Genomic DNA, 14,073 nt, shown 5'->3' with positions numbered 1-14,073 from the left:
ATTGATAGGTCAGAGTGTCTCATGTTTTCTTATATTTTCATTGATGACTTTAAGAGAAATCACAGCAGTAGTCAAGGTACGAAATAAATGGGGAGTTTTTCACACAGACTCGTGGACCAAACACAGATCATCAACCATGAGTTTGGCATTTGATGTATATTAATTTTTTTAAAGATTTGATTTATTCATTAGAGCAAGAGAGCGAACACAAGCGTTGGGGGAGCGGTAAGGGTAGAGGGAAAGGGAGAAGCAGATTCCCCACTGAGCAGGGAGCCCCACGCAGGGTTCGATCCCAGGACTCTGAGATCATGACCTGAGCCAAAGGCAGACACTCAACCAATTAAGCCACCCAGGCACCCCAGCAGTGTATTTCTTTTAAGTACAAGAGTTCACTAAATACCCAGTTCACTAAACACCCAGAAAGTATTGAAGAGTTTTGGATTCAGGCTACTTTTATGAAATAAAAACTCCATTAGGTCTTCTTCTTCCTTTTAAGTATAAACAGGAAGTTTCCCATTTGACTTTTGTAATGTTGCAGGATTAAAGGAGTTGAGGCTGAACGTTTAACGCTGTAAGAACCACGTGTAGTAGGAGTTCACTCTGATTCTCCCAGTCCAGGGAAGATGGGGTGTTTGGCCTCCAAACTTGGAAAGCCAGTATGATGTGGGGTGTTACCAGACGCTTGCATTAGTGTCTCCTCGCACTACTTTCATAAAAGTGACCCTTGGCGTCATCTTGGCAGTGTTGTTGGGGTCACCTGAAGCCTCTGACCCAGCACGTTTCCCCAAAACCATTCCCCTGAAACAGTTCAGAGAAACCAACTCTTGGCAGTGTAGATGCTCCCTGGGTCTGAAAATTTCATAAATCAGAGTTAAAACAAAGAATGGTCTAAAATCTGTTGCTGGTACAGAATCCCACAATGCAAATTGGATTAAGGAACCTTTCCTGTCTCCTGGGAGCTGCCTCTCTAACTGCTGTAATAAAGAATGTTTTCAGAATCGTGTGGTAGTAAAATGAAAGTGTTTAATAATGTAAAGATATTTGGAATCCAGTAGGGTCATCTGGTTGAAGAACCTCTTAATATTCTCATGTATTTCTTCTCTACTCCAGAGTTTGTATACAAACCTTTCTATTTTATTTTTTCAAGAAAGTAGATTTGGGGTGTGCCTGGGCAGCTCAGTCCGTTAAGCGTCTGCCTTCGGCTTAGGTCCCAGGGTCCTGGGTTGGAGCCCTGAATTGGGCTCCCTGCTCAGCAGGGAGTCTGCTTCTCTTTCTGCCTCTTCCCCTCCGCCTGTTTGTGCTCTTGTATCTCTCTCTCATAAATTTTTTTAAAAAATTTTTTAAAAAGTAGATTTGTCTTGTGTCTTTTTCTCCTATTTGTTATATTTTTGCAAGGAATATTTCTTTATGTTGACTTCTTGTCAATTTCTGATTCTGAGGCTCCATATTCCTGGACTAAAGCAGTATCAACCTCAGTCATTCTGGAGGCCCCTTAAACTCTCAGAGTTCTGGTTTCTTTACAAAGCTCCCGGACATCATTGATAGGCCCCTCATTATCATCAGTCCTCCGGTAATCATCAAGCCCTGTCTTACCCAGACCTTTATGATCACAAGTCAAGAAATCCTGCTATTTCCAAGCCCCAGTGCTTGGAACACAGGACTGCTTTCAAGGTGGGATCCATTATGCCTAGAGTTTGCCCCCCTTGACCATTGCTTGCAGGGTTTTACAAACAGCATGTGTGTTGGGGGGTGGTGCGGAATGGGGGGATACTGGGCAGTGCAGGGCTCAAATCCGCACTTCTCATGGAACCCACAGATCTGTTTCTAGTCTCCATCAGAAGCTCGTTTCCTCTCCCAGAAGCCCTCCAACACACCTGGCATCATCCTTCCAGCATCGTTTTTTCAGTGCCCCTCAGTTTGATAAACAACAGAAGGAACCAGTGACTTCTGGTTCAGTTTTCAGCTCCATAAAAATCCCCTGCTTGTGGGGCGTCTGGGTGGTGTACTCGGTTTAGCATCCAACTCTTGGTTTCGGCTCAGGTCATGATCTCAGGGTCGTGATGTCAGGGACATGACGTCAGGGTTGTCAGATCAAGCCCTGTGTCGGGTTCTGTGCTCAGCTCAGAGTCTGCTTCAGGTTCTCTCTCCCTCTGCCCTTCCCGCTCATGCGCGCACATGCTCGCTCGCTCGCTCGCTCGCTCTCTCCCCCAAATAAATAAATAAGTCTTAAAAAATCCCGTTTGCTCAACATGAGGGGGAAGAGTTGTGTGAACATATTCAATTGAATATTTTAAAAATAGTCTCAGCAAAGTCCATATCCGTATAATATCAGTATTTGGGTGTACAGGTGTAAACTGCAGGGATCCTTAGGAAACTGTTGGTGGTGATTGTCTCTGGGGAGTGGGACTGAGGGGCACGCAAGGGAGGCGGTCTCTTTCTGTGGTTTACTACACCTTGTGGTTGTGCTTGAGTCCTTTACATGTGTTATTTTTATGATAATAAAAAATGTAAGGTTATTGATTTGAAAAGATAGGAATCTTTTACATTCATTAACCATGATAACGCTTTCCTCAGCCTAAGCTTACCTACCTTGGGTATCATCCTGATTTTTATGGCTCAGAATGCTAAGTTCAGGAGTTTATTTGCGCACGGTTACACAACGGCAGGTCCGAATTGGAACCCACTGCTGTCTTACACTTAGGTTCATGAACACCCTTTCCCCTCCTCCATGCTCATTTCATTCCACTTCAGTTCTTTTCTTTCATTGCCCAAGTAATGAGGCCTGACAGACCCCCTGCATCAGGCCACACATCTATGCCAAATCCTTGAATACTAATAAATACCTGAAACCATGTTTCAAAATATACCATAAAATGTAAATAAGAATGACACATAGTTCACCTCAAGTTCATACACAGCAGCAATGTACAGGTTAACAGTAAAACACATGGGGGAAGTTTAACTTGAAATATTAGGCAAAGCCAGTCCTAAAGGAATGAAATAATAAACCTAGGAAAAATTAATTATACCTCTGAATGTATCATAACTGTGTGTTTTGTTTACCTTTAGGTCAAATAAAATATGACATTATTAGCAAAGAGCAAATTATGGGTTGCTGCCTATGGTTTGGTTGTTTGTGTAAGGAAGCATTTATGGTTGTTGAAAATTAATCAGAATTTGTTTTTTATAGGATGCTATAGTTATACACGAAGTCTATGAAGAAGGAGCAGCAGCCAGAGATGGAAGACTTTGGGCTGGTGACCAGATATTAGAGGTATGGGACTATGCATTTTATTTACTACTAGCAAATACAGGGGCACCTGAATGGCTCAGTTAGTTCACTGTCCGCCTCTTGATTTTGGCTCAGGTCATGATCTCAGGGTTGAGATTCAGCCCCGCTAAGCATAAAGCCTGTTCCTGCTTAAGATTCTCTCTCTGTCCCTCCCAGCCTTCTTAAAAAAAAAAATAAAAATTTTTTAAAGTAATGTAATTAATTAATTAATTAACTTAAAAAAAATACTAGCAAATACAATTCCTTTCCTGATCTTGATCCACTATTTACTCACTGTCTTGTACTCAACTGTATCCTCACTTCTCTGCCATTTAGCAAAACATGGACCTTACTTTTTTCTTTTTTTAATGTACATTGAATAACTGTCATCAGAATCATGGCAGATTATCTGTCTAAATCTGTGAAAACTTTTTTTCAATGCAAGTTCTGTAGTTCTAATAGTTCTAGAATCTTAATATCAAATGAGAGCGTACAGTATTGCAATTCGACGTTTTGCGCCTCCATTATACCTGTCTAAATTCTCTCCTAAACAAACAGACATACAGACACATATGCATAAACATGCACAGCTGATGTTTTAGAGACTTTTATTGCAGTTGTAAGTATTGTTTTCTTACTCCTAATAAATCTGTAAGTAAAGTGGAGGTCCATGCCTTTCCTCTTCTGTTTTCTAGTTGATGAAAATGTAGAATCTTCTCCTTTAGGTGGTACATGGTACTTATTAATAATTTGAAATGGTTAGCTTGCCTCTTTCAAATGGACTCTCAATTAGCAAAGGCATTAAAGCCTTTTAAAAAATGCCAAGGCAGGCAGTGTCTAAACTAGGGAACGGATGAGTGGCAGGTCAATGCCAGGCATTCTGGTAGGTGGAACGAAAGAGCTTTTTTGATGGTGTGAAACCTTTAGGCAACATTTATTTCTTTCATTGGATGAATTTAATTGAATAGTTAACATTTTATGGTGGGCATGTGCATTTTTGCTTTGCAGCTTTAATACAGCACATTATGAATGACATCATAGAATTTTATTTTCCCTTTGGTGGTTCAAGTCTGCCTCCCAAGATGAAACCACAGATATAATTAAGGGCAGAAAATATAGGCAAGAAGGAGTTAAAGGAGAAGCCAGGCTTATTGCAAATTAAATTCAGGGTTTCTCTGCAGACTTTTACTGTGCTTCATCATTGGATTAGGACATATTCCCAGTACATTCATTAAGGCGCAAGTGTATGAGGTTAGAAAAATAAGCGAGACCTCTTTGGGAATTGGCTTGACTGCTTTAGCGTACAACACTGGTTTTTAGTGGTCAGAGTTTTGAGGGTTTTTTCCTCCCTAGGTTTTCTAATTAACTGGTGTTATTGTAATTGGCTCTGTAAAATAAATAGATTGAATATTCAAGAGTACAGTTGCATACATGCCTAGATACTTATGTGATCTGTAAGCCCATGAATTATTCTATAATGGTCACTTGAAACAAAATCTAATATGTGCATTTTCTTGATTATGGTGATGGTTACATAGGTTTAAATCACATAAATTCACAGTATAAATTGGGCACTTTAAATATAGTTTATCTCAAATAAAAAAAAAGGAAAAAAAAATAAATATAGTTTATCTCATAATAGTTATACCTCAATAAAAAACTTTCTTAAAAAAAAGTTTTTTAAAACTGTATCTATTTGTATTGGATAGACCTCAGCCGTAGCTGCTGTCTTCTGTAAAGTATATTCACATACAAGGGAACACTCGGGACAGGTTAACATGAAGAAAGCAACTGAATTACAATACCCGATATGGACGGATGGTCTACACTTCTCATTAAAGATGACCAGGACATAATGTAACACTGTGTGTCAACTAGAAAGTTATTTTTTTTTAATTGGTCAGGACAGGCTGTTCTTTTACCCCATGTAGTGTCTAGTCCACAAGAGCATATGGTGTGTTTAGTTAAGAAATAGCTGTTTGGTCAAGTGACTTGTTTCTTTTCTAAGCAACTTAGGCCCCACATTTGGACTTGTTCTAGTTGTGGTCGATGTGTATAGATGCATAATGATGCCTAATCAGCCTGTGGCCTGCAGGTTTGCCTTAAGAAGACAGGCCAGCTTCGGTCGTATATTTCAAGACCATGAAACCAGAGAACTCTACACCAGTGGAGTTTCTTTCCAGACAGTGGCCTTTCTGCTTATGAGAGTCCTCTGCATTGGCAGCTGGTCTTTCATGGTTTTAATTCTATCCTCATGTTAAAATTAGGATAAGCCATGGGGCATCTGGCTGGCTCAGTCAGTAGAGCACACGACTCTTAATCTTGGGGCTGTGGGTTCGAGCCCCAAGTTGAGTGTAGAGATTACTTAAAAAAATAACAACAACTGGGACAAGCCAGATTTTGCTTGCAAAGATATAGTCCAATAATGTTTTAGCACAGCAAGATTAATTATTCCATAATTATCATGGACTGCCTTCTTTCTGATTCTGTTTTTAAAGTCAGTCCCTCAGGGCATCTGGGTGGCTCAGTCGGTTAAGTGTCAGACTTGATTTTGGCTCAGGTCATGAACTCAGGGTTGTGAGATCGAGCCCTGCATTGGGCTCTGCACTGGGCATGGTGCCTGCTTAAGATTCTACCTCTCCCCACCATCCCACGCACATGCACGTTAGCTCTTCCTAAAAAAACCAAACAAACAAATAAAGTCCCTCATCTAACCCTACCCCTACTTCCGTCATCCTCTTCTATTTTTGTGCATGTGGGAGCAGAAAGAGTAGAGGGCTAATGCCTGAACTAAAATAGCGAGGAACTGCTGCCTAGTTTGGCTATTCTTTCCTTCTCAAGCAGCGGTTCACCCACTTCCTCGTCCTACCCAAGAGATGTGGTACACATCCATTGACAACTGGGGCCTCCTATGGCTCTTTGTCTCAAATAGGGAGCCCTGCTATTACCACCCGTGCAATCGATGCTCTAAATAATGCATATAGTGCTTCTGTAAGGCACTTAAGGTAATACATCACTCCAGAATATTCAAGCTATGCGGCGATATTTCTCTGATGATTCCTGGTGCATTTAGTGGTGCCTCTTGATAAGCAGAGGAGGAAATGGAAACTATGAACTTGGAGCAGATTACTTGGATTTGAGCAGGCATCGTAATCCTGGAATTTAGTATAAATGGCTTTTATAATATTAGTTTCATGACAGTGCTTTTTATTGGAAGTATAATTGTTAGGGCCTTTCAAAAGGTATTTTAGAGGCTTAAGAGAATTCACCTTCAATCCGTGGGAGTAACTGTGCTGCAGTGGAGTAACAGAAGTGGTCTTGTGTGCCATCTATTGGAATACGGGAAAATAATCAGCTCAGACCACATTTTCTAAAGACACTGTTTTCCCCTTTGTTCTATGGATTTACCTCTCAAACAATGAGAATGCAGCATGGGCCCGAAGTAACAGTGGATGCTGGCGCCGACAGAAAACAGTCCTGACTAGGGTTACTTCAGTCCCCCGTAAATTACCAACTTCTAACTTACGCTGAGCTTAACTGCGGGCCAAGTCCTGTCCGAATGTCTGAGAGGGTTTATTTCACTTAATCCTCACAACACTAAGTAGATACTGTCTCCAATTCATAGAGGACACAGTTGAAGCTTAAGTAATGTACATGAGGTTTCACAGAGTAAGTTAGAATCAGTGCTTAAATTGAAGCCCATCTGTATCCAAAACCCATGCTTAACCACTGTTTTTTGTTTTTTTCAATTTTTTTTTAAAGATTTTATTTATTTATTTATTTATTTATTTATTTATTTATTTATTTATTTATTTGACAGGGAGAGAAAGACAGCCAGCGAGAGAGGGAACACAAGCAGGGGGAGTGGGAGAGGGAGAAGCAGGCTCCCAGCACAGGAGCCTGATGTGGGGCTCGATCCCAGAACGGCGGGATCACGCCCTGAGCCGAAGGCAGATGCTTAACGACTGAGCCACCCAGGCGCCCTTCAATTTTTTTTTTTAAGTAAGCTCCAAGCCCAACATGGGGCTTGAACTCACAACCCTGGGATAAGAGTCGCATGCTCTACCGACTGAGCCAGCCAGGCGCCCCTTAACCACTATTATGCTGGATGTAATTAGTCTAAGTGAGAACACAAACCCAAGATATACCAGAAATGAAAAAAGCACCTTGAAAATTAGGCTTTTCAAACATTTTTCTGGCTCATAGAATCAGCTTTAAATAATAGGTCAAAACTCACCTTCTCCGAGAAGGGCTCATTGCTCTCTTCTCCCTTCTCTGTAACCATTCTTCATGCCACGAGTCATTCATCTTTGGAATGTTAGCACTGGGGAAGCCTGAGACCAGTCCCTCACTGGACAGATGAAGGATGGGAGGACCAGAGATAAGCCTGACCTGCCCAGGACACACAGGGAATGACCAGAATGTGGAGTGGAACCGGCATAGTGAGGGACCTCTTCCATTCTGCCATCCCCCCGGCCATGACCTGGGCCTGTTCTTCCCTTCGTTTGGCTTGTTTCCTAGCTGTGACCTTGAGGGAGTGACCCATGACTCCCTTCCTTTGAGTGCTCGGCCATTCTGTCCCTCAGTCTCTCCCTTGTGTTAAATCCACTAATCCACAGCGCTACTTGACTCTCTGTGGCAGGGGGCTCCAGGAACTCATTCTGAGAGGAAGGTGAGGCAGAATGGTGTAGAGACTAAGGGTGGGAACACAGTCTGCGTTCAAACTGTGACTCGCCCTCTGCTCGCTGTGTAACCTTGGTCAAGTCTCTTAGCCTCTTCATGCCTTACCGTCCTCATCTGTAAAATGGTAATGGGACCTATTTCAGAGAGTTAATATAGGGATTAAATGAGTAAATATTTATAAAGGGTTGATTCGCAAGCACTACACAAACATTTGTTAAGGAAAAAAAAATAAGTTGGCTATGATCCCCGTTTAGCCAACGAGGAAGCAGAGGCTTACAAGAGGTGACACGGCTTGTCTACAGTCGCATGATTTGCCAGAAGCAGAGCCATGGCCTTATTCAGTGCTGTTGCCAGTATAGTTTGTCTCTAACTCGTGGTCCTGTTTGTGCCCACTCAGATCCAGGTTCAGAAGAGTGTACTTCAAGGGGCTTTTGACGCTGTTGAAAATCTCTCATTTCCTTCCTACTTATTCTAAAGTCGTTGTGATGTCTGCAATTAAGAGTGAGGATGTCAAATTCAATAAGCGAACTGAGTCTAAAAATGCTGACCAAACACTAATGTTTATTTCCCTTTCAACCTCAGTTAAATGAGCCAGTCAGCCCCTTGCACCCCTCCTGCTCCCTCTCGCCCTCCCTCCCCAACCATGTTGGTCCCATAGTAAAGTTCACAGCTATGCAAAATTGCATTATTGTGTGTACTAAGCTTTTTGGGGGCTTGGGAGAAGCATAAGGGTTAACCTCCTTTACACATGAAGCAGCTACTACCACTAGTAGTCACTGCCTGTGTGCCTCGGGAATGGCTGGAAATTTCTAGAGGTTTTCCACTGGTTGGATTAAGGAGCTCAGCAGACAGAGCAGCCATAGAGGCCTCTGCGGTCAGCAGCCCATCTCAGATGCCCGTTGTTCCAGGTTAATGGGATTGACCTGAGAAGCGCCAGCCACGAAGAAGCCATCACAGCCCTGAGGCAGACCCCCCAGAAGGTGCGACTGGTGGTGTATAGAGATGAGGCACACTACAGGGATGAGGAGAACTTGGAGATTTTCCCGGTGCATCTGCAGAAAAAGGCTGGCCGAGGACTGGGTCTGAGCATTGTTGGGAAACGGTAAGGAAATACAAGTCAGGACAGACTGGCCTGTCCCCCCGGAGCCCTAGGGAGCCTACGAACACCAGATAAAGTCTTGTGTAAACTAATAATATGCTTTATAAAATTAACCTACTTATAAATATTAGAGTGACCTTAACCTAAGCAAGATCTTAACCGGGAAAGCATGTGTCATATGAAGATAGAACTCAAAGCCCAATCAACCCAGACTGTATTTGCTCCCATATAGGATAAGAACAGAGTCAAAAAGGTTTTTCACCGTGGAGTCCCTTAGGGTGAATTAAAGACACCATACCCGAGAAACAGCAAATATCAAGAGAGAGGTTTATACAGTCTTGGGTTAAGAAAATTGCTCTGCCATGGAGTACCATGTGAATTTCATGCTATGTTAACTACAACTAGTTGGTGAGTTTCAAAAATTAGCTGAGAGATGTAGTTGAGAGACAAATGTACATTTTTCATGAGAGTAGTTTTCATTAAGAAAGTTGTCCCCAAAGAAGAACTTGCAACAAAAATGTAGGTAGATCCTGTTGGCTAGGCTTTTCTTTTGAAGTCTGGGCTGCTTACCCATACGATGGGCATTATAGAATAATAGTAGCAGATTAGAGAAGTAAGTAAATCTTGAAACTGCAATTCCAGCTTCCATGGTTTACTGGTTTTCGATATTTAGTGTGTATTTATTCCAACAGGGCTGCAAGGTTTCCAAGTGACATCCCGATGTGGCCTTAAATGATTATCAGCCATCTTCCTAGGAAGAATTGAAGTTGTTTTTTCATATATTATGTCTCGTGCCCTCCCAGACCTCTGATGGCTAGCCTAGTGCTTTTTTCCAGCAGTCCAAGCCATTATTAAAATAAAAATATCAGTGACAGTTTTTGAGAGCACTGATTTTGTGCCAGGTACTGTGCTGTCATGATCATCACTCTGAAAATGCATTGTAAATCAAAAAAGCTGAGACTCCTATTTCTTAATACATTCAAGGCACACCTGGGTGCAGAGCACCTGACAGAGCCCATGTTGAAGTTTGCTTGCTGGTTGTGACACATACATATGCCTGGGGAGATTCCACTTAGAGGAATGTGTTTTACTTTCTTGTCTTGTGCTGGATTGATAAAACAATCTTCATACAGCACTAGTATTTCAGATTGAGTTTATAAGGAACAGTCACATTCCTGAGCCCAGAAAGTTCCACTGTGAAAGGTCAGGTATATAAACTCTCACGATTCGTAATTCTTTGACTTAGCGATTCCATGACTAGAAGTGTATTCTAATGGTATGCTTGTAGATATTGTATCCATTGCACATTGTTTACAATAGCTAGTGAATGACAATAACTTGTATATTTTTTATCAATAGTTTAGTTATCGTGAAATTGAGGAACATCTGTAGAATAGTATACAGCCCTAAAAAACAATGAGGAAGCCCCAGGTGCTCATAAAGACCAATTCCAAGGTGTATCAAGTGAAAAAGATAAAGAAAATAAAACTGGAAGAAAAAACTCTGGAGGAGAATATGTGTGTGTGTATCTGTTCACACACATATGTGCTATACGTACATGCATTTGCTGATGTATACACAGAATATCTCTTGGAGATACACAAGAAGAAGGGAACATACTGGTTACCTCTGAAAAAGGAACTTGGGGACTGGGGAACAGAAGTGAGGGGGAGACTTTTCAACCTCTTTCTCCACTTTTTAACCTCTTGAATTTTGAGACATACATTTATTTACTCCTCAAACAAGTAAATATAATTAAAACCATAATAAGGGAAGGAATAGAGAGTGAGAAACCAGAACAGATCAGATGCTAATAATTGAGCTGATCTATAAGGAAATAACTTGTACATTTTAAGAGTACTTAGCTCTGCTTTTTAAAGTGGATTTCCATTTCATTTCACTAAGATTATCCTCTTGCAGAAATGATGCCCTTGGGCCAATAAAAATGAATATTACAGTAGGCAGCATAAATAGTTATAAACTATTTAAAGGGCAAGCGCTCTGAGGTTTATCATTTTGGAAGTCAGTGATATTACTGGATGAGATGGCTTTGTAGGACCCTTATTCCAAGCTTTAGGATTTAGTGAAACTGTATAGAATGTCCATAATTTCAGATTTGCTCAGAAGTACTAAATTGTGCCATTACCCACTGCTTTGTGGTATTCACAGAAATGGAAATGGAGTGTTTATTTCTGACATCGTGAAAGGTGGAGCTGCAGACCTTGATAGGAGATTGATTCAGGGAGATCAGATCTTATCTGTGAATGGGGAGGACATGAGAAATGCCTCACAGGAGACAGTGGCCACTGTCCTCAAGGTGAGTCCTCAGGCTGCTGTCTGCCCGGCTGGTATAACTGACGTCCAGAGGGAACCGGTCTCATCTAGCTTGGTTATAAAATGGGTTCGACTTTATGCTAACCCTGGTTTTCACTAGAGATCTAATCTCTGATTTTTTTAACCCATCATAAGTAGCTTTACAAGAAGGCTGTTACGTTGACTTAACAGGATTGACGAGAAACCTCTTTGGGGATTTCTAAGCTAGTTTTTATATTTGTGAGAAACCAAGTACCCACAATTACCTTCCAGATGCATTAGATGGAATAAGTTCTCCTGGAATCCAAAAATTCATCCTTCTCTCTCTAAAGTGGTATTGTCATGAATGTACCAAATTCAGCTTTTATTGCTTGAGGGACCATTAAAGACTATCCAGTCTTATCCAGACCAACTCCTGTTTCACAAATGAAGTTTGAAAAAGTAGAGCAGCACACCCAAGATGACAAGGATCTGCTTGAGTGGGTTTCCCACCACGCACGCTGTTTCTCACTGAAGTTGCAGAGAGGCTGGGTTCAGAATTCCCTTCCGGGTGCCTCTGCCACATGGGCGCTGCCTCCCTTGGAGGAAACGGATCCAATAAAAATTCTTGTAAATTTCCATTCACCTATAACCAGCTGCATCTTATACTGTTTCACAAATAGCTGTGGAAGTTTTTGCAAACACAAATGAACCTTGTTTATTTTAAAATCCTGATTTCCAAGTGTAGTCAGCAGTTATGACTTATGAGAGAATGTGTTATTTGTAGATTACCTCTATGATTTTTCTGTGCTCCTTTCACTACTTTTTCTTAATTATTTCACTGCTCATGAATACTTTCATCAGAAGGGAGAAGGAAGAGGTGAATTGAAATGTAATCCTCTTACCATGTTTAAAGAAGTCATGAAGTCATGAGATGAATACCACAAAGTTGATGAATTTTTGTTATTTTGTGTGATTTTTTTGCTTACTGAATTTCCTTTTTTTCCTCTTGCTTTCATCACCCATTTACAATTCTTGGTGCAGAGATGAGTGGACTCTCTGCCATGATAATTTAGAATATAAATGCTGTTTTTCACCTCTTTTCTTGTCTTCCCAAGTGTGCACAGGGGCTGGTGCAGCTAGAGATTGGAAGACTCCGAGCTGGTTCCTGGGCCTCCTCGAGGAAGACCTCACAGAACAGTCAGGTTGTTGATGGCTTCCTGTCAGACTGACTCACTCACCTATCCCCACCGGGAGAAAGCCCCCCATTTCATAAATGATTGGAAATAATGTGTACTAGACAGCATATTCGCAAGACCACGTTCAGTGCATTTTCATGTGTTTGAAATAAAAATGAAAGGTGGAATAGAAATTCATTAATATTCGTTAATCCCTAGATTTTTCTCTTCTTTATTGCCTGCCAGTGTTTCCTTAGAACCACTTTTCTCGTCCACTAGTAGTTCTGTATTGCCCATGCATGCATGTACACAGCTGTGTTTATTTAAAAAAAAAAAGAAAGAAAGAAGCAACATCTGGTGGCAATTTGACCCTCATTAGCACAACATTGTTCTATTCATTCAATTAAATATTGCTATAAAGTTAACTTGTGAATAGCCACTCACACATGCTGAGGGCAATTAATGGCATATTCCTAAGAGAGCAAAGTGTGGGGGGTTCTCTTCTGAGAGGGAGGCCTTAATGGGTGATATTTTGTAGGTTAGCAAGCATCTTACGTTTATTTGCAAGGCTGATGTAAGTGCCACATTTTTTTTAACAAAGTATATTTCAAAGTTTTGGGATTTTTTGTTTTGTTTTGTTTTCATTATGATGGCTGACAAAATCAAGATGGTAGACTATATGTTTGTCCCATTTGGTATATAATGAAGCTGTAGAAACTTAACATGTGACCTCCATCTCCTTTGTGGGTTATAGATGGGCCTTTGTTTTGAGGTTAAAAGCATGAGTTTTGGTCCCCTCCCTGGCTGCCTTAGACTTAAAACCTCTCCAAGGCCTTTGTTCAGAAGTCGTTCTGAGTTTGTGGTTAGCACACAGAAGCTTCTGGAATGCTATAGAACTGCTTCCTTTGCTCCACTAGAAAGTGGGTGAAGAAAAATACCATTGTTCAGCTAGGATCCCAGGCTAGCTATCTTGTTTTAGAGAATCTTCAAAAAAGTGAAACCCAATAAACATCATATTAAGCTTAGAATATATTTTCTCTTTCATTTCTGGCCTCCACAATGAGCAGCAAATACCATGAGTACTCAGACCCAGTGTTGCATTGCGACTCCAGGAGCAAATGGTTGATAATGATTCTGAACAGACTTGTATCAACAGTGGGAACTTCAGTTGCAAAAATAGTTGTCTCAGCGTCTTCCTCAGTGGAAGTTCCACTTGTTGAGGATTTCACTAAAGCCTTGTTGTACGCAGGTTAGAATTCAGACTGAACAATACTGGCAATAAGATTTTTCTTCTTTGGAGCATATGGGAGGGTGCCACAGGGGAGGCTCGTTGAATCTCACTGCACAAGGAGTTTGATAGGTTGAAAAGAGGAAGAAGGCATCCCAGACAGATGGAACAACATATGCAAAAGCATAAAGGGATACAAAGAATCCCACTATTTTAAGAAAAGTTTGAACCGAAGGCTGAGGTAGTAGGTAGAACTAGATTTCTGTCCTTGAGGAACATGTGTAAGAATGTCTTAGTGGTTAATAAAGTTCACACTCAAGTT

The 14,073-nt window shown here is 41.1% G+C and overlaps 1 protein-coding gene across 4 annotated transcripts in view; it reads left to right on the top strand.

Annotated features, from left to right (window-relative positions):
- PATJ (PATJ crumbs cell polarity complex component) overlaps positions 1-14,073 on the top strand; it is a 336,460-nt gene that overhangs the window by 291,605 nt on the left and 30,782 nt on the right. For all 4 annotated transcript variants that reach the window (XM_048220189.2, XM_026497951.4, XM_026497952.4 and 1 more), the window contains 4 exons: positions 3,191-3,274; positions 8,863-9,056; positions 11,223-11,370; positions 12,464-12,550. In XM_048220189.2, coding sequence (XP_048076146.1) covers positions 3,191-3,274; positions 8,863-9,056; positions 11,223-11,370; positions 12,464-12,550 — 513 coding nt within the window. The remainder of the gene's footprint in view (positions 1-3,190; positions 3,275-8,862; positions 9,057-11,222; positions 11,371-12,463; positions 12,551-14,073) is intronic.

The sequence above is a fragment of the Ursus arctos genome, unplaced genomic scaffold (assembly GCF_023065955.2).
Source record: "Ursus arctos isolate Adak ecotype North America unplaced genomic scaffold, UrsArc2.0 scaffold_12, whole genome shotgun sequence".
Taxonomy (NCBI): Eukaryota; Metazoa; Chordata; class Mammalia; order Carnivora; family Ursidae; genus Ursus; species Ursus arctos.
This window is presented reverse-complemented; position numbering and strand designations above follow the sequence as displayed.